The sequence below is a fragment of the Castor canadensis genome, chromosome 9 (genome assembly GCF_047511655.1).
Source record: "Castor canadensis chromosome 9, mCasCan1.hap1v2, whole genome shotgun sequence".
NCBI classification, from domain to species: Eukaryota; Metazoa; Chordata; class Mammalia; order Rodentia; family Castoridae; genus Castor; species Castor canadensis.
Window position 1 is genome coordinate 143,708,013 of NC_133394.1, and position 20,775 is coordinate 143,728,787.

Genomic DNA, 20,775 nt, shown 5'->3' on the forward strand with positions numbered 1-20,775 from the left:
AGTTGTTCCTACCAGATTTATTCTGTAGACTTCCAAGGATAATGTTATTCCTATGCTTCTGTGAGATAAGTTTTACTAATTATCCAAGAGAGAAGTTTTTCAACCTTAAGTAACTAATTTTATAATCGTGTTTGGCTTTTTTTTAACAATATAATACTTCTAAGATTCCTGTCTCTCTCTGCTCCCTGTGTGTTATTTAGGGTTCATAAAGAAATCAAACAGTGGACGGGGGAAAAAAATTAAGAATAAGGGAAATGCTGTCTGTTAGGTACAAGTCTGACTTCAGACAATCAGCAGGAGTTGCACTGCTTGCTGGGTTTGCCTGAAGAAACCAGAATCTACCACAAAAGTTTCTAAGCAGGCAGGTTGTGCTATGAATACAAAATCTAGAAATGCCCTCTTGGGTTTAGACAAAGGCCACTGGTTTGGCCTAAAGTGTTGAAACCAGCCTGAAGAAATCTTTTATTTAAATATTAACTAATAACTCTGTGATTGTATGTTTTGTTGTTTTGATTTGTTTCTGGCTAGCTCATCAGAGTTGTAACAAGCTCAATTAAAGTACAAGGAATCCTGTCTTACGCCTGTGTCATACTCTTCTATTTTGGGTAAGATTGACTATTGACTGTTTTTGATTTTATAGTAAAGTATTCATGCAAGAGGTAATAGAGACTAACACACCCAAATAATACTTCTCTCACTCTGTGTACTTCAGATTTTATTTTAATCTTTAATTAAATCTTTTACTTTTAAGTCCTTTTGACTTAAGATTTAGGCTTCACCCATATTTTCTTTTATGAAAGAAATCTGCCCTTGCAGTCTTAAAAACATTCTTGACTTTCTAATATGCTTGCCACATGTGGGTGCAGAAAAGTAACTCTGCCTGTGGCCGGCTGAGCCTTACCTGCACATTTGTCAGTCTCGGCAGCTTACATTGTAGTTGGGAGAGACAAACAATAAGCAAAGAGATAAAACAATTTAAGTCATAAATGGTAAGAAGAAAACAGTAGCATAAAAAGGTGGTTTTGCCTTTGTTAGTTTTCTTAAGAAGTGAATCAAGACTAGGTGAGGTGCACACACTTGTAATCCCATCTGCTCAGGAGGCGGAGATCAGGAGGATGTGGTTCTAGGCCAGCCTGGCAAAAAAGTTAGCAAGACTCATCTCAACAAATAAGCCAGGTATACACTTGTAATCTCAGCTATATGGGAGGCACAGGCAGGAGGATCAAGGTCTGTGGCCTGACCCAGACAAAAATGCAAAAGACTCCATTCAAAAGGAAAAAAAAAGTGAATTGATTTTTTTTTTTTTTGAGTTACTGTGGTCTCATGCTTGCTAGGCAGGCACTCTTTCTGCTTGAACCACTCCACCAGCCTGTGAATTGATGGTATAAGTACCTTGGCCTGCCTTCAAATTATTTTACTAAGAAAGACGTCCAGGAAACTTGTCCTGCCATTTAGCCATAATTGTCCAAGAGAGGAGTTTAACCATAATTCCATAAGGAGGGGTATGTGAGTGTTAGGGTTTGGGAGTGTTGGTCTGTGAGAGGGTGCAGATCTGAGCATCTCCAAAGGAGAAGGTAAGGAGCCAATAAGCAGAGCAGGAAAAACTGCCCTAAGGCGAAATGTGGCTTCCAGAAACCGTTTCATGGCTGAGCGTTTTTCCACGACTGCACTGCAGCCTACTGCTCAGGAGTAGTGACTGTCAGCTGCATCTGTAGTTCTCCAACGTGCAGCACAAGGCGTGAGCATGCTTCCCAATAGCTGCAGTGCCTATCTCAGCCTCATCCTCCACAGCTATGCCAGGGCATACGGCAGGCCATAATGCCCTCGGCATGGTGCAGCTCTGCTAGGTTACATACCATTTCCTATTTTCCATTGGAATGAAACCAGAAATGCTTTATGTCTGGTTCTGTTGCTAATAACACAATGCCACAGACTGGTAAGTTATAAAGGAAAGAGGTTTATTCTGGTTCAAGGTTCTGATCCTTGGATCAGAATCAAGGGGCCACATCTACTGAGACTTTCTTGCTGACAGAGTCCAAGGCAGTGCAGGTGACCACATGGCTTGAGACAGGCCCATGAGAGGCCTGGCTTTGATGGCAGGTCCACTCTGGAGATAACCCATTAGCACATTGATCACATGGATGGGTTAATCCTCTCCTGTGGGCAGTCTTACTCACCTCTGAAAGTTCCTACCTGGTCCTACATCTTACCATCTCACTTCAGAGGGGACAGACCTTATTCAAATTCAAACCATAGCACTTTATTAAGGTAACTCCTTTCAGTTTCTGGACATTACAAACCATGAGAGCCTCTTTTCCTGGTACAGATTCTCAGACCCTACCCCATGTTCTCAGCATTGTGCTCTGTTTACCAAGGGTTGTTGCTGTAATTGCTCCCATCTTTGTCTAACAAGCTCATTGTTCTAGAGGATGTGCTTGCCAGCTTGGAGGGAAGACTCCCACCACCACCCTTCCTGATCCATTCAGCAGTCCTGGAGCACCAGGGCTGGGGCTGAGAGGCTGGCTGTTTGAAGGATCAGCCAAAAAGAAAACAGACAAGTGACCTCCCTTGGTGTTGCTAAAATTCTAGTGGACAGCAACTCAAGTGAAATTCAGATGAATAACTAGAAAAGCAGATAGCCCTAAAGTGACAGTTGGCAGTAAATATTATGAAAAAAAATGCACTAGTATTGTGAGATGAAGAATGACAAAGATGGCTGCCTTAGAAAGTGTGGGCAGGCAGGCCTCTGCCTAGTAGGAGAGCAGGTTCAGCCAAGGGGACCCAAGGACACAGGCCTCATAGGAGGATCACCTACCACATGGCAGGCCACACATCTCATGGGAGAGAATGACTGAAAGCCTGCAAGCCAGGGGAAGAGTGAGGTGCAGTGGTCTGTCTACAAGGCCACTCAGGCTGCTGTGTGGGGAATGGGCTGGAGAGTAGCATGAGAAGCAGCAGTGGCAGGAAGCTATGGTCACCATCCAGGTAAAGGTGACCAAGGCTGCAGTTGCAGTGGTAGCAGTGCAAGAGTATGAGCTTGCAGTGGGTCTGCATTGCTTGGACATGAGGCATGCAGGGATGACTTCAAGTACGGCCCAAGCAGTTAAGGTAATGGGATTACTGTTTACTGGGACACAGAAGCTGTGAGAGAAGCATACATTTGTAGGAGGGGGTGGGGAGGGCTGGGGTATAGTAAGGTGGTTTAGAGTTGGTGAGGTTGGGTCGCTCTTAGACATCTCTAGACGTCACAGAAGCAGGGGCAGGTTGAGGGGTGACTGGCAAGATGTGGGGCTGGTAGTAAATTTGCTGTTGGGGATCTTTGATTTGCCATAGAGGGTCTTTGATGCTTGTGTTCTTAGCTTCTGGGTGCAGAGACTGAGGGCTGTGCAGGAAACCTCGTGCTTTCTGCTTTGACCCACTTTCAGGGCACCCCACAAACTTGTCCTCACTGACTTGTAACCCCATGTTACTGACAGAGTTTCATCTGGAGCATAAAAGTAGCTGTCCACTTCTTCACTCAAGTTAAAATTGCCATTGAAGTTCTTGGTTCTGTGTCATTTAAGGTCTACAAAACATGAGAAGATAACCGATGTGACACTTTTTTCTCCAAGATTTTTTTCCAGATTTATATTAGGTACCTTAAAATATTAAGTAACTTTTGACCCAGAAATTACACTTTTGTATTATAGTTATCTAGCAATTTATCTTAAGGAAGTAGAAGTTTAACATAAATTTTCTTAATCAAAAAAATTTTAATAGAAACAAAATATAGGAAATGATCTAAATATCCCAAACCAGGGGCTGTTTAGAATGGGATTTCGTTATATTCCAAAATCCACTTAAAATAATGTCACTGAAGAACATTAATGACATGGAAAAACATTCTTGATGTCTGTTGCATAAATTACGGTAATAATAAAATAGGAACTTACTTAACACTTTTGGGTGCCCAGCACTGCTCTGAGGACCTTGACCTGGCTGAGGAGCTAGCTTACCCAGGTCTACACAGGGCTCCACTCAGACACTGGCCCCAAGCCCTTGCTCTCACTCACCTTCCCTCTTCCACTGCCATGTAACTAGATCCCATTTCCCCACAGTAAGAGACTACAAACGGTTGTGTACTCAGAGAACACCTGAAAGATGGTGTGCCAAATGCCACAGTGATTATCACCAGTGTATGGAATTATAATTCATTTTCTTCTTTTGTTCATCTGCGTGTACTAACTGTATTTGTTTTTTAATAAGAAAATAAATATTACTTAGTACCAGGATAAATTTCTAACTGGTAGAATTTCTTAGAGAACTAAGGAATTTATCAAAAGTTTTCCCTTGTGATAAAGAAGCCCATGAAACAGGCTTTGTGTAAGGAACTTCCCTCCAAGCCAGGTCCTCTGACTCCTGGGCCATGCCTTCTCCAGCCAGAGTAGGAAATGGCCCACAGGTGATTCAGATGAACTCCAACAATGGTAGTCTGTTTTGTTTTGTTTTTTTCCGATTTTAGGCTGATTACCCTGAAAATACTTAATAGCATCGTGCTGTTGGGGAAATCATGCCAATATGTAAAGGATGCCAAAATGGAAGAAAAGCTGTTTAATCCTCCCCCTGCCAGCATGCCAGGAAAACCAGGCAGTAAATCACAAAACAAATGTAAATCCTCTCAAGGTATGTTTACTGCTTCTCATCATTTCCCCGAACCAGCTTCAAAGTTCACTGTCTAAACTCTTCCTAATAAAAATCACAGTTCAGTCAACTGTTAGCAATGCTTTAAAGATCTGATTTCACTTTACTTAGTTATTTGGTTACTTTACTAGTTATATTTTAGATCTCATCACAGACACACAGGACAGTGCTCTAAGTTTTTGCATTTAGGTGATTATTAAGCACCTGTTACATGCCAGGTACAGGGCATACAGCAGTAAGGAAAAGACAGTGTCCCTGCACTGGTAGAGCTTGTTCTAGACTGTTGGGAGAATGGGAAGAGAAATAAGTGGGCACCACGTCAGGTGTCAGTGAGGGAGTAGAGAAAACTAAAGCAGGGTGAGGAAAGGGAAGAGTGAAGGGGCAAAGGGTCATGTGCATAGGGCGAAGACAGTTCTGAACCGAGCTGCTTAGCTTGTCAAAGGACATCAAAGACCAAATGGCTGTAGTGCAGGACCCTGAAGGACCCCAGAGGACTCCTGGGCCCTGCATTGTTGCCAGGACCTTGACTTTGACTTGGGTAGGAAGGGGGCCAGTACAGGGCTTTGAACAGAAGAACAGCAGGATGCAGCTGGTATATTCAAAGGATCCTTCTCAGGCTCTGTGAGTAGTGGACTCGGGGTAAGCCTAGAGGCAGGACCCAAGGCAGAGGCTGCCTGGGTCAGAGCAGGGAGAGCCAGGGAGATTCTGGGTAGACCTAGAAGATTTGATCAAAGAGTTTGGATGAACAGGTTGTGAAGAGTGAGAAAAGGAGAAGAATTGAGGATGACACCAGTGTTTCTGGCATGGAAGATTGGGAAGGAGAACTGAGACACTGGTTTACTTTCTGTCACCAGATGACAGTTCTCTGTTGACATGGGTGTTTGCTCATGCACCTTTCAGTTTAAATGGGTTATGTTAAATGTGTGGGGCAGCTGGGTGCCAGGTAACACAACTTACACCCTAGAGCCTCCCTTCCAAGAGGGGAGCAACACAAGGAAATCTAGGTGAGCAAAGGGATTGGGGGTGGGTGGGGGGAGACTAGAGAGTGTTCTTCCTAGAAGTAACCACTCCACATTGTATGGTAAAAAATGAGGAAAATAGGCCAGGTGAAGACCAGTGGAAAGGACATTTTAGGAAAGGGGCCAGTGTGAGTTAAATCACAGGGATGGAAAGAGGCATCCAGAGAACTACCTGTCTGTGTTATAAGAGTGCAGAGCTTGCTCTGGCAGGGTAGAGAGACTTGAGCTGGGCCTGAGTCTGGCCTGAAGTGAGGCTGTAATCATCCTGTATGTTTTATCAGAAGCTAAAGTGTAAAAAAAGTGGCAGATAACATTTTTCATTGCAAAGAACACGTAAGTACTGTTGGTAATGCAAAGATTATATTGCATTGTTTCAAAAAGAGCTCAGTGTGTCTCCACGTGTTCTGTGTATACTGAGAAGTGAATTGGACTGGAGGTTAGCCTCAAGCGTGGAGCATCCACTTTGCAAGCAAAAATCCTTGAGTTCAAACCCCAGTCCTACCGAAACATACAAATAAATAAATTTAAAATGGTGTTTTTAAAAAAAACAAAAAGAAGTGCCGGGGCACCAGTGGCTCATGCATGTAATCCTAGCTACTAAGGAGGCAGAGATCAGGAGGATTGTGGTTCAAAGCCAGCCCAGGCAAATAGTTGGTGAGACCCTATCTTAAAAAAAAATCATCACAAAAAAATGGGCTGGTAGAGTGGCTTCAGATGAAGGCCCTGAGATCAAACCCCAGTACTGAAAAAAAAAAAAAAAAAAAAGAAATGAAATGTCAGTCTTGCTTTCAAGAGGGTCCAGTCTAGTGGAAGCTGGCCATTGAACCATGCAACAGTCATGTAATTGGAAGGATGTCCTGGGGGTCAGGAAACCACAGGCTAGAGACCATTCAGGAGGTATTGAAGTGAGGCCAAAGGTGGGTCAACACCCAAAGAGATAAGGACAGCAGTGGAGCTGGGCTGGTCAGGAGGGGGTTCCACAAAAGATAGATGGAGATGTACAGTACCTCCTGATGGCAGTAGTTTCAACAGATGTTTACACAAAACTCATCAAGTTATATATTTAAAATAGGTATGGTTTATCTGCAGTTCATTTTTGGCTCAAAGAAGCTGTTCTATAAACAATCGCCCAGTATTGGAGCACTTGCCTAGTAAGTGCAAGGGCCTGAGTTCAGTCCCTAGCACAAAAGGAAGGAAAAAAAGGATTCGGTGTACAATTCAGAGGTCAGTGGGTTCAGGCCCAGCTCATCTTGTCCCCAAGACCGGCCTCCAGTATCCCCACAACCTAAAATAAATACTGGGGGTTTGGTTGGGTGGTTTTCCCTCTGGTTTGAACTTCCTGGAGGTTCTAAAACTTCACTCAATCTACGTAAAGTGACTACAAATAAGAGGTGAAATGCCTAGAGTCTGCTGTGCCCCTTCCTGAAGTCCTGAGTGAAGGAGCCAGTGGCAATTTTTGATAATTCTTCAGGTCTGGTAACAGTCATATCAAGATACGGTGACAGGAAGGAGTTACACTCTTTCCAGAATTGGGTGATTTGTGTTATCCATGTACTGTGATCAACATAACACAGCCTTCTGCAAAATTTTGGATGAGCAAGCAGAGTTGGTTTAACCTCTAGGTTTTTTGTTTGTTTTTTTAAATATAGCTGTTTTTACTATATGCTATTTGGTTTTCATTTGTTTTATCTAAGAGGGAGGATAATGGAGGCTTCTCAGTTCCACTGCAGATCTAAGTATTGATAAGCTCGTGTTTGTTGTAAACTGAGGGGAAATCATTTTCTAATTTGATGGATGTACTTTTCCACAGGCCTTTCCACGGAAGAAAACCTGTCTGCTTCGGTCACCAGCCAGCCTGTTCATCAAAAGGAAAGTGTCATACCTTTACTTGTGACCAGCAATTCTGATCAATTTTTGACAACTCCAGATGGTGATGAGAAGGACATAACACAAGAAAATTCTGAATTAAAACACAGATCCTCAAAGAAAGACTTGTTAGAGATAGACAGATTCACAATTTGCGGAAACCGAATCGACTGAATTCTGTGGCTCGTGTGCTGCGGTGCTGGGCCCTGGAGCAGGTGCTGTGCAGCCAGGACACACATGCCAAATGGCACTTCAATATTTATTTAAAAACTTAAATTATTAATGGCAAGCAAATCTTAGTATCTTTCTTCTGATAATGTGGTCTGGCTGAAGGTCAGATCGTGGAACAGCAGCGGCTTTCACCCTTGACTCCAGGAAACTTAATGGATGACCAACACTTCTCTGCCTGGCGAAGCAGCAGCAGCAGCAGCAGCTCTTCTAGGACCAGGCAGAGCAGGGGCCCAGTCTCTTTTGCTTTGTCAGCCTGGGCTTCCAGAATATTGAGTTTTGCCTCAAGGCCTCTTCAGTATATGGATATACCTGGGAAACTGTGAAGCTTTCCAGTCTCATACTATTTTTACAAACAGTTTTCAAACTTCATCTGCCAAAGCATTCAAAAATTATTAAACATAAGTCAGGATAAATGCCCTTACCACCAGAGTAAACCTCAATGATATATCTGAGCTAATCAGTCAGAATGAAAGGCTACCTTAATTACGGTGTGATGAATAGTAGCATTTTATAGAAAATAAAAAACAAGCCCTAAGCCAGTTCATTTATTTAAAAGAAAAAAAATTAATGAAGGTATACACTATTGAGAAAGTATATCATAATTTTTCAGTTTACTCTTTAAAACAAAATGTGAGCTATGTGCTATTTAATTGCAGTGGATAAAATAGGAAGTTTTCTTACAAAAAGGCACTTTTTTTACTGAAAAAGCAGTGTTAACTTTAACGTATAGTTAACTGGTTTTGCTTCAAAACTAATTGCCTCAACAGTTGTTCCAGCTAAAAGAAGTTGATGAATAGGCTGAAAAATTGTCAGTGTACAAAATTCAAAACTGTTGACATAAACTGGATTTTTTAAGCAACAGTTTTATGGTCAATATTCCACATAGATTGGGCCACCTCATCTCACTTGGCTGATACAGTGCATCCGTCGTCCTCTCTGGAGCATCAGAATTGCGCCTGTGCCAGGCGGGGTCTGTGATCTGTGGGCAGGCTGTTCCGTGGTGAGAGAGGACCTTGTGTGAAAGAAAATGGGGAAGTTTGGGACATGCAGACGCCAGTCTGGGCACAGGGAGGCATTTGACTGGATGTTCGGAACAGCAACCAAAAAGTGCTTTTTGGTTTATTCGAAGTCAAGATTCCATTTCTGCTCTATCCCTAGTTGGTAGCCTGCATCATAGGACAGATGATTTCCATCCCATTTTGTCTTGAGACTTCTTTCTACATTTCTATAAAAATTTGACCACTTCTGACTTCAGAATCATGCAGAAGATGGTACTGTCAACCTTATTTCCTTTGACATTTCAATTTTTAAATTAAGCTTTCAGGCAAATGTTTCAGGCATATTTACACAGAAGGCAAGTGCTAGGTGATTTGTCTGTACCCTGGGTAAAATATAAAGCAGACTTTAATGCTTTGGCTTGTTCATTTGAAATACAAAAATGGTTTTAATTTTTGTACTAACTAAAGAAATCTGAATGTTGATGTTGAAGATACTGTACAGACATGCCTTGTGAAGCCAGGAACTATTTTTAAGTTAAAATGAACATTTTAATTATTTTGCTATGTCTCAGTGGGGCCCCTTTTTAAATCTGTTTTTTTTCTATCTCCTTTTCTCCAAAAAAGGAACAATGTTATGGTGAAGAGGAAGAGTCTGGAGAAGGTGTTGCCAAACAACCCTGACCAGAGCAAGACCATGGTTGGGGTGCACCTTTCAGTTCCACTTCAGTTTTCTGTTACTGTGCTGTCGCTTTCATTTCTTTTGCAGAGGCTGTTGGGAGTGTCGGATGACACTCATTTCTTCTGTCACAGTGGCACTCAGTACTGATTTTATAAGTGCATCTTGTGTGAAACTCAATAAATTCAATTTTGTAATCTTTTTTTAAAAAGGTCATTGAATTTATTTTAGTAATATTTTCTGTTGTATTTGGTGGATTGTGTTTCCTACACCATAATAAGAATTTATTTCTAATTTACAAATGATGGGATCATCTTAATTTCAATTACTTTTTTGTTCTACATAGTGGACCCAGGTTGTATTTTGTCTTTGAAAGAATGGCCTGGACCTTGATCATACACCATGAAGGCATTTGCACTTTACAGGTGTCTTGAATGTCACATGATGTACTTTTCACACTGGGAACCAAAATCTAGATGGTGCTTTTTTGTTTGTTTTGTTTAAATCTAGTTAAGGTATACCATAGGTCAACTTAGTAGCTTTTCCTTTTGAATCAAAGTAAAAATACTAAATGCTATTCACGAATTCATCCAGACTTGTATGTGCACTTTAGACTTATATTCATTATACATCAGCATGAAAGAAACTTGCTATGAATTTATCTGCCAGAATTGCTGAGGAAAAAAGAAAAAAAGAAACCTGCAATGACTAGCAACTGTTAACTCAGCAGAGAAGAGAAGCTCACAAAATTATTTTAATCACTAAATTTTTGTGTATTTCAACTTCTGTATTTGTTAATCCCCTCCTGTGTCTCAGGAACTGTCTTGAGTAGGTGTCACCCAGGCCACTGGGAAAAGCCAGCAGCAACAAGTCTACTGGTCACAGGTTGTCCAGTGTCCAAATAACCTCTTAGGCTTATTTCTCTCCTAAAATAAAAACACTTACCATTTTTATTTAATGCTGATTTTTTTTCCTAATTATATTTGCTCAAAATAATTCTATAGCTGTTCTGCAGTGTTTCTAAAGTAGAAAGAGACAAGAAAATGCTTTTTTATTAAAGACTGAGTTGTCCACCAGAATCTGTTCTCGTGGACTATACAACTGTAAGCATAGTGTTGCAGCTAGGCACATAGCCACTTTGATAGGGACTACATTTCCCATCACTCTTGCTGTTGCATGTGGCCTAGTGGCTAATTCTCGCTGAGGGGATATAAGTTAAAGGAATGTATGCCATTAAGACAGTAGGTCTGTCCCTTCCCACCAGCTGGAACTCAGAGAAGATGGTGGCCTTGCTGGGCCATACAGATAAGTGCACAGCACCCTGAGTGGCCAAGCCATGCAAGAGGAGGGACCTGGGTTCCTGGGTGCTCTGAAGAGCAGAGCTGCTGGTCAGCTTAGAAACCCAGGTTATATATGAGAGGAACATAGCTTAGAAAATGCCTTTGGGCTAAGCCACTGTGTCTGCAGACTAGCCCCCATTGGCATACCAGGAATCTGCAAAGCTCTTAGAGAAGAGAGGTGTTAGAACTAACTGTAAAACATTGTTCTGAAGCTACTCCTTGTAGCTCCTGTTCACTGTAAGGAAAAGGATAGAGATCGTTCTGCCTCACTCTGTCAGACTCCCAACTCCTGGGAACTTGCTCCTGAGGGGCAAAGTCCTGTTTATTCACATACGCTTATCAAACAGATATTTCTTGTCCCTTTTGGGAAAGTGTGTGTGTGTGTGTACAGTAAGAGTAAACACAAACACATCCTAACAGCAAGGAAAAGTGGAAGCAAAAGGAATTACTAAATCAATAAAAATGTTTGAGATATCCCCAGTCGGGCTTTCAGAGTGAGACGTGGTCATTAAGTGCCCGAGGCATCCTGTATGGTTTAGCTGTGTTCCTTTATTGCAGTTAAGGAGGAGTGTGTGTCATTGAGAGAAGCTGGCATTCTAAGGCAGCTTTAGGGACCTGGAAAGTTTGCCTACAGGGAGCAGGTGCTGTTCGTCATTGCCCATCTAAATTTCAATAAGAAAAGAGGAAATACATTGGCTAGTTAGCATTGATATGTCCTTGCCTAGTGTAGCAAAACTGTGTTTGTTATTTAAAGTAATTAAAAAGAAGGGCAGATGTCAGTACAATATATTTTACTTTTAGTGAACAGCTCCATTCTGGCAGGTAAGAAGACCAAAGGTGGTCTCGAGTTCACTTGGCACCTTTTCTAAGGCATTGGCCCAGGAACCACCAAACCAAGCCACGCCGTGGATTAATTTCAAAATTTCAGTCATTTTCAATCAGCATTTTCTCATTTTATTTTAGATGTTTCTACATGAGAATGTAATTACTCATGTAGAGTAGAAAGTCAGGAATAGTTATAATGCATAACAAGGAAAAGCATAAATATCTTTATGGTCTTGATTTCAATAAACATTCATTGATTGCACAGTCACTGCACAGCAGAGATGAATATGTGCTCGGTGCCCTCTGCTTATCTGCAGTCTAGCGTGGGTGCAAGGGAGTAGGGACCTGCAGTTACAACTAAGTGCTACTATAACCAAATGCACAGGTTGTAGGAGAACAACTCATTCAGGTGGGTTCTACTATGTTTACTGCTGTAGCTCTCACCCTGTACAGCTCCTGGCACATAGAGGCAGCCAATAAACGAGAGAGGAGCCATTGTAGAGAATGTACACTTGGGCTGCCTTGGAAAAATAGTAGGAGTTAGACTTTTTGTAGGAAGATGAGAAGGGGGAGGCAGGTGTGAATGAAGGAAGGAGGGTGCGCAGGTTCAGCCCCTCCCTGGTAAACAGTGCCTATGGAGACCGTCAGGTGGCAGGTGTCTGAGAGCAGGAGGAGAGCTGGAGATGGGGGAGTTGAGACGGAGGCAGGGACAGGAATGCTTTGCTAAGAATCTTGGACCTGATCGTGTAGGCAAAGGATGGAGAGAGGAGAGCTTGAGTGGAAGTTCAAGTTGGATTGTTAAAATTATCAAAGGAGAAGATAGTGAAAAAACTTTCTAAACTATAAAGTGCTATGATCAGACCAGTTAGAAAAGGCGGGCTGGTGGCGTTTTTTTGAGTGAAGGTGCCATGTTGGGCTCATCTACGTTCTTTCCTTTCATCTCTGTCTGAAATACTCATTTTATAGGTATTCTGTGCCCTGGAAAGGTTAAGCAACTTGTCCAAGTTCACACAGGGAGCAAGCAGCACAGCAGGGAGTTAAACCTTTTCCTCCATGGTGGGAAAAAGTGACCATCCATGCGAGAATAATGAGACATCAGGGATGATGTGACCTGAACAACAGGTGTCTGGATGTGTGTCTCTAGGAAGTTTGGGGTGGCCAGCTGGCTGTGTGATGCTGTCAGACACTAGCTTGGTGTGACACTGCAAATGGCAGTCTCTATGTCTGCAGATTAGTGTTCACAGTACCCATTTATCAGGGTGTCGAGGAGTAAGTGAACGTGCCTCTGAAACAGTTTCTCATGCACGAATGACAGCACTGTACATCTATGTTGTGCCACCCACCATCACCCGACCTCACAGGCTAGATCAGCACTCCTCACTGTGTGGTCCTTGGACCTTGGCTTCCCATTACCTGGGACCCCACCCACACCTACTGAGTCAAAAACCTGGAGGGCAAAGCCACCAACACCGTGTTAACAAGCCTTCTGGTGTCTGGTGCTCACTAAGGTGTGACCCTGCTGGAGCCTCACTCTCCAGGATTTGGACCTCAGAATTACGGGTCCAAGCACTCACCTGTGTCTGCTTTTCCACAGGCAAAGACTGGAGAGACCAAGACAGGATTTGAGAGCCAGAAGTTGGCTAGGAGATGCTTATAGTTTACTTAAAATCTACACTTCATTGTCACTTGCTCACGGCCAGGCAGCTGGATGGAGCAGATCAGGGTTAGGACCGGGGCCTTCTAGATTTTTCTCAAAACCCCAATATTTCTCTTACTGCACTCTTAGGGCACTGTCCCAAGCCCCAGGCACCTTTCAAAAGAGTCATGCAGAAATCCTAGCACACTGGTGGAGTCATGGTGCCATATGACACTCCAAAGAGCTAAAGGAGAGAGGATGGATATATGGCCCACTAAGTGGTGAGATTCAGCACCAGATGCATTGTAGGAGATCCTTTCCCTCTTCACTGTACTCCCTGCTGTTGGAGGAGTGGGCAGTGTGGTCTGAAATGCAGGCAGGTTCCCAAGTCTGGAAGCCTGTGTTCCCGTGAAGAGCACAGGTAATCCACATGTGAACATCTGAATGGTTCAGAAGGTGATCGGAGCTGTCAACAAAAATGTGATAGGAACTCGAGGTTTTCTTGACACTGGATGGTCAGAGAAGGCCTCTAAAGGTGGCATGTGAGAGACCTGAGCTATAAGGACTCATTCAGATAGAGATCCGAAAGTGCACAGTGGCTGAGGTGGGGGCAGAGTGTATGCAAACATGGCAGGAGGCTTGGAGGGGCAAGGTGGACCCAGAGTACATTGGGTTGCAGGTTGAAATGAGGTAATGGAGGGGGTGGAAGTCCAGGTCTCCAAGCCATAAGACCAGGAGTAGTGAGCATATCACTTGTTCAGGGACCAGATGAAAGAAAGGTCTCCAAAGCAGCTAGCATGAAATCGGGGGACAGTGAGGCACTGTCTGTGGAAGGAACTGGGCACAGATGGGCCTGGAGCAGTACCAGGATCCCCCAGCCTCCAGCCTGGCCTTGGCAAAGCAGGGGCCATCTCTGCAGGTCTCTTCCAACATCCCTCAGTGATCCAGACCTGGACAGAGGACTCTGAACCCAGCCTTCATTCACCTGCTTCTTCAGTGCTGACACTGCCTAGTAGGCAAAGCTAATTTTTGTCTGATTCTGTTTTTCATTGGACAATTATGAACTTTAAATCTGCCATGCCCCTGGAGTGGTTTCCACAGTCAAAATGGCCTTTGCTCATGAGCCCAGAATGAAAAGCATTTCTCTTACAAAATTCCCAGCTGAGTTCTCCCACTGAGGAAGGTTGGACAGAGACCCGGGATGGGAAGAAGTTGCTGGTGAGATAACACCATGAAGGATCAGACTCCACCCATCTTTTCATTAGTCAGCTTTATATCACTGTAAGTGGTGCCTGAGATAATGAACTTATAAAGAGGAAAGGGTTATTTTGGCAGTTTTAGAGGATGTAGCCGTGATGGATTGGCCCTATTGCTTTGGGCCTGTGCTGAGGCACATTGTGCTAGGAGCACATGTAGAAACAAAACTGCTCACCTCGCGTCCTGGGAACAAACACAAAGAAAAGGAGGAGGGGCTTGGAGTCCCACAGTCTCTTGCAAGGGACCACCTCCCAATGACCACAGACCCTCCCCGCAAAGCCTCATCTCCCAAAGGTTCTCCCCAGTAGCACCACCCTGAGAACCAACCCTTTAATGCACGAGCCTTTGGGGTACATTTAAGATTCAAACTCTAGCACCATCTTGAACTGAAAAACACAGTAGGAAAAATATGACCTTCCTTTGCAAATACAATGGATATCAATGCACTGTTAATTTCTCCTTCAAACATAAGTTCAGAATTCCAAGATGGCGGCTAGAGGGAGGAAGCAGAAAGCGACCCTCCTATAGTGAAATCTTGGAGAGACGCTGGAGAAACACTTTGCAGGCATAATCACCGAGAAAAGGCATAACTTTGACCCCTCCACACCTCCAGCCAGTGCAGAGAATCTCCACTTCACGTTAAACGGAGAACCGAGGAGGCCCCCGGGGCCGCCAGTGGCCGGCGCCCATACGGCTTGGGAAGACGCGGACCAGGTGAGCTTTGCGGTACCGCGGTTCCCCCACGGACAAGCCTGGGCCAGAGCAGCATAGCCCCCTGGACAGACTGACCTCCACCCGGGAAAAAAAGAGAAACTGAGTACTAAGCAATAAGAACAGTTAAGACACGCAGGAAAGAGGGTGGGGCGCCCTGAGCACTGAAGATTGGGGGAAGGGACTCCTTCCCGGGACTGTAAATAAACGAGCCGGGCAGGCCGGAGAGGCTCTGGCGGGAGCGGGGCGCGCCCAGCAACCAGGAGCGGGGACCCTTGTGAGAGGAGGGAAGACCCACTTCCCATGTGAACTGTAAATAAACACGCAGGCCTGACAACGCGGGGCAGTGGCACCTTTCCCAGTGCTTGGAAAGGGGAAAGCCTGTAGCAGAGGCCACCGCACAGGAGAACTCTGAGCAAACAAAGCCTGTGGGACCAGGTCCAGAGATCTGCATAAATAACGCCACCAGCTACAGGCTGAGAGCAGCAGGCAGGCAAGCCACAGTTGCAGATACCACCCTCAGAACTGCCTCCAGATGCTTCTTTTTCTTTTTCTCCCTACCTTTGATGAGAGAACAACCGAATTACACCTGCAAGGCGAAAAACTTACTGAAACTGTATTGCATTTGAACTGGGGACACTTGGTGGGGCTTTTTTTTTTTTTTTTCTTCTGTGTGTGTGTGAGTGTAGTTTTGTTCTACTTTATGCATCCCCTTTGATGAGACAACTACAGAACAACATCTGAGGCACCAACTCCAGGACTGGAGATTGAGACAGACATCCAAATTATTAAGACTGAAACTGCATTGCATATAAACTTGGAAGTTTTTTGGTTATTTTTTTTTAATTTTCTATTTTCCATTTTATTTTAATTCATTTTTATATATAGATATTACTTTCATATACTTATTTTTTATTTTTTTTATCTTTGATTTTCAATCCTCTCTCTGTCTCTCTATTGTCTGTTCAGCTTACTGTCGATTAGTACACTAACACTCCCTGTTTATACCTTTGAAACTCTCTTGTCTGATACCTTGTTCTGCTTTCTCCCTCTTGTCTGTATATTTGTTTTCCTCTTTTCTTTAACTTCTTGCTTTCCATCTCAGCTCACTCTTCCATTCTAAATATTACCATTGTTATTGTTACAAGCTAGAAAATACTTAATTACACACAGTACAGGGACAGTAACAACACCAAGGACAATGACAGGAAGACAGAAAAAACAAGGAAACCAGTTTCCCCACAGCAAAAAATTAGTACAGGAACCAGAGGGGAATGAAGAGAACAGAAACTCAGAGCCAGACTCCAACAAAATGAAGATAAACTATGCCAAAGGACCCAATGAAGCCCACAGAATAATTTAAAAGAAGACATACTACAAGTACTCAATGAGAATTTTATAGAGATGATACTGGATAGGGTCAACCAAAATGTACAGGAGACACTCAAGAAATTCCAAGACAATAAAAATAGAGAATTTGAAAAAGCAAAAGAAGAAATAAAGGAAACCATAGAAGCACTGTATAAACACCAAAGTGAAAGAGAGAACACAATGAATAAATGGATAAATGAACTCAGGACAAAAATAGACAACAATAAAGAAGAAAACAGCCAGGAAATGGAAAACCTCAGAAAAAAGAACGAAACAGAACTGCAAAACAAAACGGAAGGCCAATCCAGCAGAATAGAACATAAAGAAGACAGAATCTCAGAACTTGAAGATGAAATGGTAATTAAAGGAAAAACTGAAGAACTATTAATTAAACAACTCAAGACCTGTGAAAAGAAAATGCAAGAACTCACTGACTCCATCAAAAGACCAAACTTGAGAATCATGGGCATCGAAGAAGGAGAAGAGGTGCAAGCGAAGGGAATGCATAATATATTCAACAAAATAATAACGGAAAATTTCCCAAATCTAGAGAAAGATATTCCCATACAGATGCAAGAGGCCTCCAGGACACCAAACAGACCAGATCAAAATAGAACTACTCCACGACATATCATCATTAAAACAACAAGTTCAGAAACTAAGGAAAGAATATTGAAGGCTGTAAGAGAGAAAAAACAAGTAACATACAAAGGTAAACCCATCAAAATCACAGCAGACTTCTCAACAGAAACATTAAAAGCAAGAAGAGCGTGGGGTGAGATCTTCCGGGCACTGAATGAAAATAACTTCAACCCCAGGATACTCTACCCAGCAAAGCTATCATTCAAAATAGATGGAGCAATAAAAGTCTTCCATGATAAGCAGAAACTAAAACAATATGTGACCACAAAGCCACCGTTACAAAAGATTCTGCAAGGGATCCTGCACACAGAAAGTGACACCCAACTTAACCATGAAAAGGCAGGCAGCACCAAACCACAGGATAAGAAAAAGCAAGACAGTAGAGAGTAACATCAAGTTAGGTACACACAATCAAACCTTCAAACAACTAAGATAACTAAATGGCAGGAATCACCACATACCTATCAGTACTAACACTTAATGTTAATGGACTTAATTCACCCATCAAAAGACACCGTTTGACAAAATGGATTAAAAAAGAAGATCCAACAATTTGTTGCTTACAGGAGACTCATCTCACCGACAGAAATAAGCATATGCTTAGGATGAAAGGCTGGAAGAAGATTTACCAAGCCAATGGCCCCCGAAAACAAGCAGGAATAGCAATACTTATCTCTGACAAAGTAGACTTCAAACCTACATTGATCAAACGAGATAAAGAAGGACATTCCATACTAATAAAAGGGGAAATAAACCAAAAGGAAATAATAATCATCAATCTGTACGCACCCAATGTCAATGCACCCAATTTCATCAGACATACCCTGAAAGACCTAAAAGCATATATAAATGCCAACACAGTGGTTGTGGGAGACTTTAACACTCCATTATCATCAATAGATAGGTCATCCAAACAAAAACTCAATAAAGAAATCCAAGATCTAAAATATGCAATAAATCAAGTGGACCTAGTAGATGTCTACAGAACATTTCATCCAACCTCTACACAATATACATTCTTCTCAGCAGCCCATGGAACCTTCTCCAAAATAGATCATATCCTAGGGCACAAAGCAAGCCTCAGCAAATATAAGAAAATAGAAATAATACCGTGCATACTATCTGACCACAATGCAGTAAAAGTAGAACTCAACAACAAAAGTAAAGGCAAAAAACATGCAAACAGCTGGAAACTAAATAACTCATTACTTAATGAAGAATGGATCATCGATGCAATAAAAGAGGAAATTAAAAAGTTCCTAGAAGTCAATGAAAATGAAAACACAACCTACCGGAACCTATGGAACACAGCTAAGGCAGTCTTGAGAGGAAAGTTTATAGCCATAAGTGCATATATTAAAAAGATTGAAAGATCCCAAATCAATGACCTAATGATACATCTCAAACTCCTAGAAAAACAAGAACAAGCAAATCCCAAAACAAATAGAAGGAGAGAAATAATAAAAATAAGAGCTGAAATCAACGAAATAAAAACCAAAAAAACCATACAAAGAATTGATGAACCAAAAAGTTGGTTCTTTGAAAAAATAAACAAGATCGATAGACCCCTGGCAAACCTGACTAAAATGAGGAGAGAAAAAACCCAAATTAGTAGAATTAGGAATGCAAAAGGGGAGATAACAACAAACACCATGGAAGTCCAGGAAATCATCAGAGACTACTTTGAGAACCTATATTCAAATAAATTTGAAAATCTAAAAGAAATGGACAGATTTCTAGATACATATGATCATCCAAAACTGAACCAAGAGGAAATTAATCACCTGAATAGACCTATAACACAAAATGAAATTGAAGCAGCAATCAAGAGTCTCCCCAAAAAGAAAAGTCCAGGACCTGATGGATTCTCTGCTGAATTCTATCAGACCTTTAAAGAAGAACTGATACCAACCCTCCTTAAACTGTTCCATGAAATAGAAAGGGAAGGAAAACTGCCAAACACATTTTATGAAGCCAGTATTACACTTATCCCAAAACCAGGCAAAGACACCTCCAAAAAGGAGAACTATAGGCCAATCTCCTTAATGAACATTGATGCAAAAATCCTCAACAAAATAATGGCAAACTGAATTCAGCAACACATCAAAAAGATTATTCACCACGACCAAGTAGGCTTCATCCCAGGGATGCAGGGGTGGTTCAACATACGAAAATCAATAAACGTAATAAACCACATTAACAGAAGCAAAGACAAAAACCACTTGATCATCTCAATAGATGCAGAAAAAGACTTTGATAAGATCCAACATCATTTCATGATAAAAGCTCTAAGAAAACTAGGAATAGAAGGAAAGTTCCTCAACATTATAAAAGCTATATATGACAGACCTACAGCCAGCATTATACTTAATGGAGAAAAACTGAAACCATTCCCTCTAAAATAAGGAACCAGACAAGGATGCCCACTATCTCCACTCCTATTCAACATAGTACTGGAATTCCTAGCCAGAGCAATTAGGCAAGAAGAAGGAATAAAAGGAATACAAATAGGAAAAGAAACTGTCAAAATATCCCTATTTGCAGATGACATGATCCTATACCTTAAAGACCCAAAAAACTACTCAGAAGCTTCTAGACATCATCAATAGCTATAGCAAGGTAGCAGGATATAAAATCAACATAGAAAAATCATTAGCATTTCTATACACTAACAATGAGCAAATGGAAAAAGAATGTATGAAAACAATTCCATTTACAATAGCCTCAAAAAAAATCAAATACCTAGGTGTAAACCTAACAAAAGATGTGAACGACCTCTACAAGGAAAACTATACACTTCTGAAGAAAGAGATTGAGGAAGACTATAGAAAGTGGAGAGATCTCCCATGCTCATGGATTGGTAGAATCAACATAGTAAAAATGTCTATACTCCCCAAAGTAATCTACATGTTTAATGCAATTCCCATCAAAATTCCAATGACATTCATTAAAGAGATTGAAAAATCTACTGTTAAATTTATATGGAAACACAAGAAGCCACGAATAGCCAAGGCAATACTCAGTCAAAAGAACAATGCAGGAGGTATCACAATACCTGACTTCAAACTATATTACAAAGCAATAACAATAAAAACAGCATGGTACTGGCACAAAAACAGACATGAAGACCAGTGGAACAGAATAGAGGATCCAGATATGAAGCCACACAACTATGAGAAACTTATCTTTGACAAAGGAGCTAAAAATATACGATGGAGAAATAGCAGCCTCTTCAACAAAAACTGCTGGGAAAACTGGTTAGCAGTCTGCAAAAAACTGAAACTAGATCCATGTATATCACCCTATACCAAGATTAACTCAAAATGGATCAAGGATCTTAATATCAGACCCCAAACTCTTAAGTTGATACAAGAAAGAGTAGGAAATACTCTGGAGTTAGTAGGTATAGGTAAGAACTTTCTCAATGAAACCCCAGCAGCACAGCAACTAAGAGATAGCATAGATAAATGGGACTCATAAAACTAAAAAGCTTCTGTTCATCAAAAGAAATGGTCTCTAAACT

The 20,775-nt window shown here is 41.9% G+C and overlaps 1 protein-coding gene across 3 annotated transcripts in view; it reads left to right on the plus strand.

The window, feature by feature from the left end:
- The window catches only part of Tapt1 (transmembrane anterior posterior transformation 1), a 65,643-nt gene extending 55,215 nt beyond the window's left edge, over positions 1 to 10,428 (plus strand). For all 3 annotated transcript variants that reach the window (XM_074042568.1, XM_074042569.1, XM_074042570.1), the window contains 3 exons: positions 529 to 605; positions 4,502 to 4,662; positions 7,510 to 10,428. In XM_074042568.1, coding sequence (XP_073898669.1) covers positions 529 to 605; positions 4,502 to 4,662; positions 7,510 to 7,739 — 468 coding nt within the window. In that variant the 3' untranslated portion in view covers positions 7,740 to 10,428. The remainder of the gene's footprint in view (positions 1 to 528; positions 606 to 4,501; positions 4,663 to 7,509) is intronic.
- The last annotated feature ends 10,347 nt before the right edge of the window (positions 10,429 to 20,775 follow it).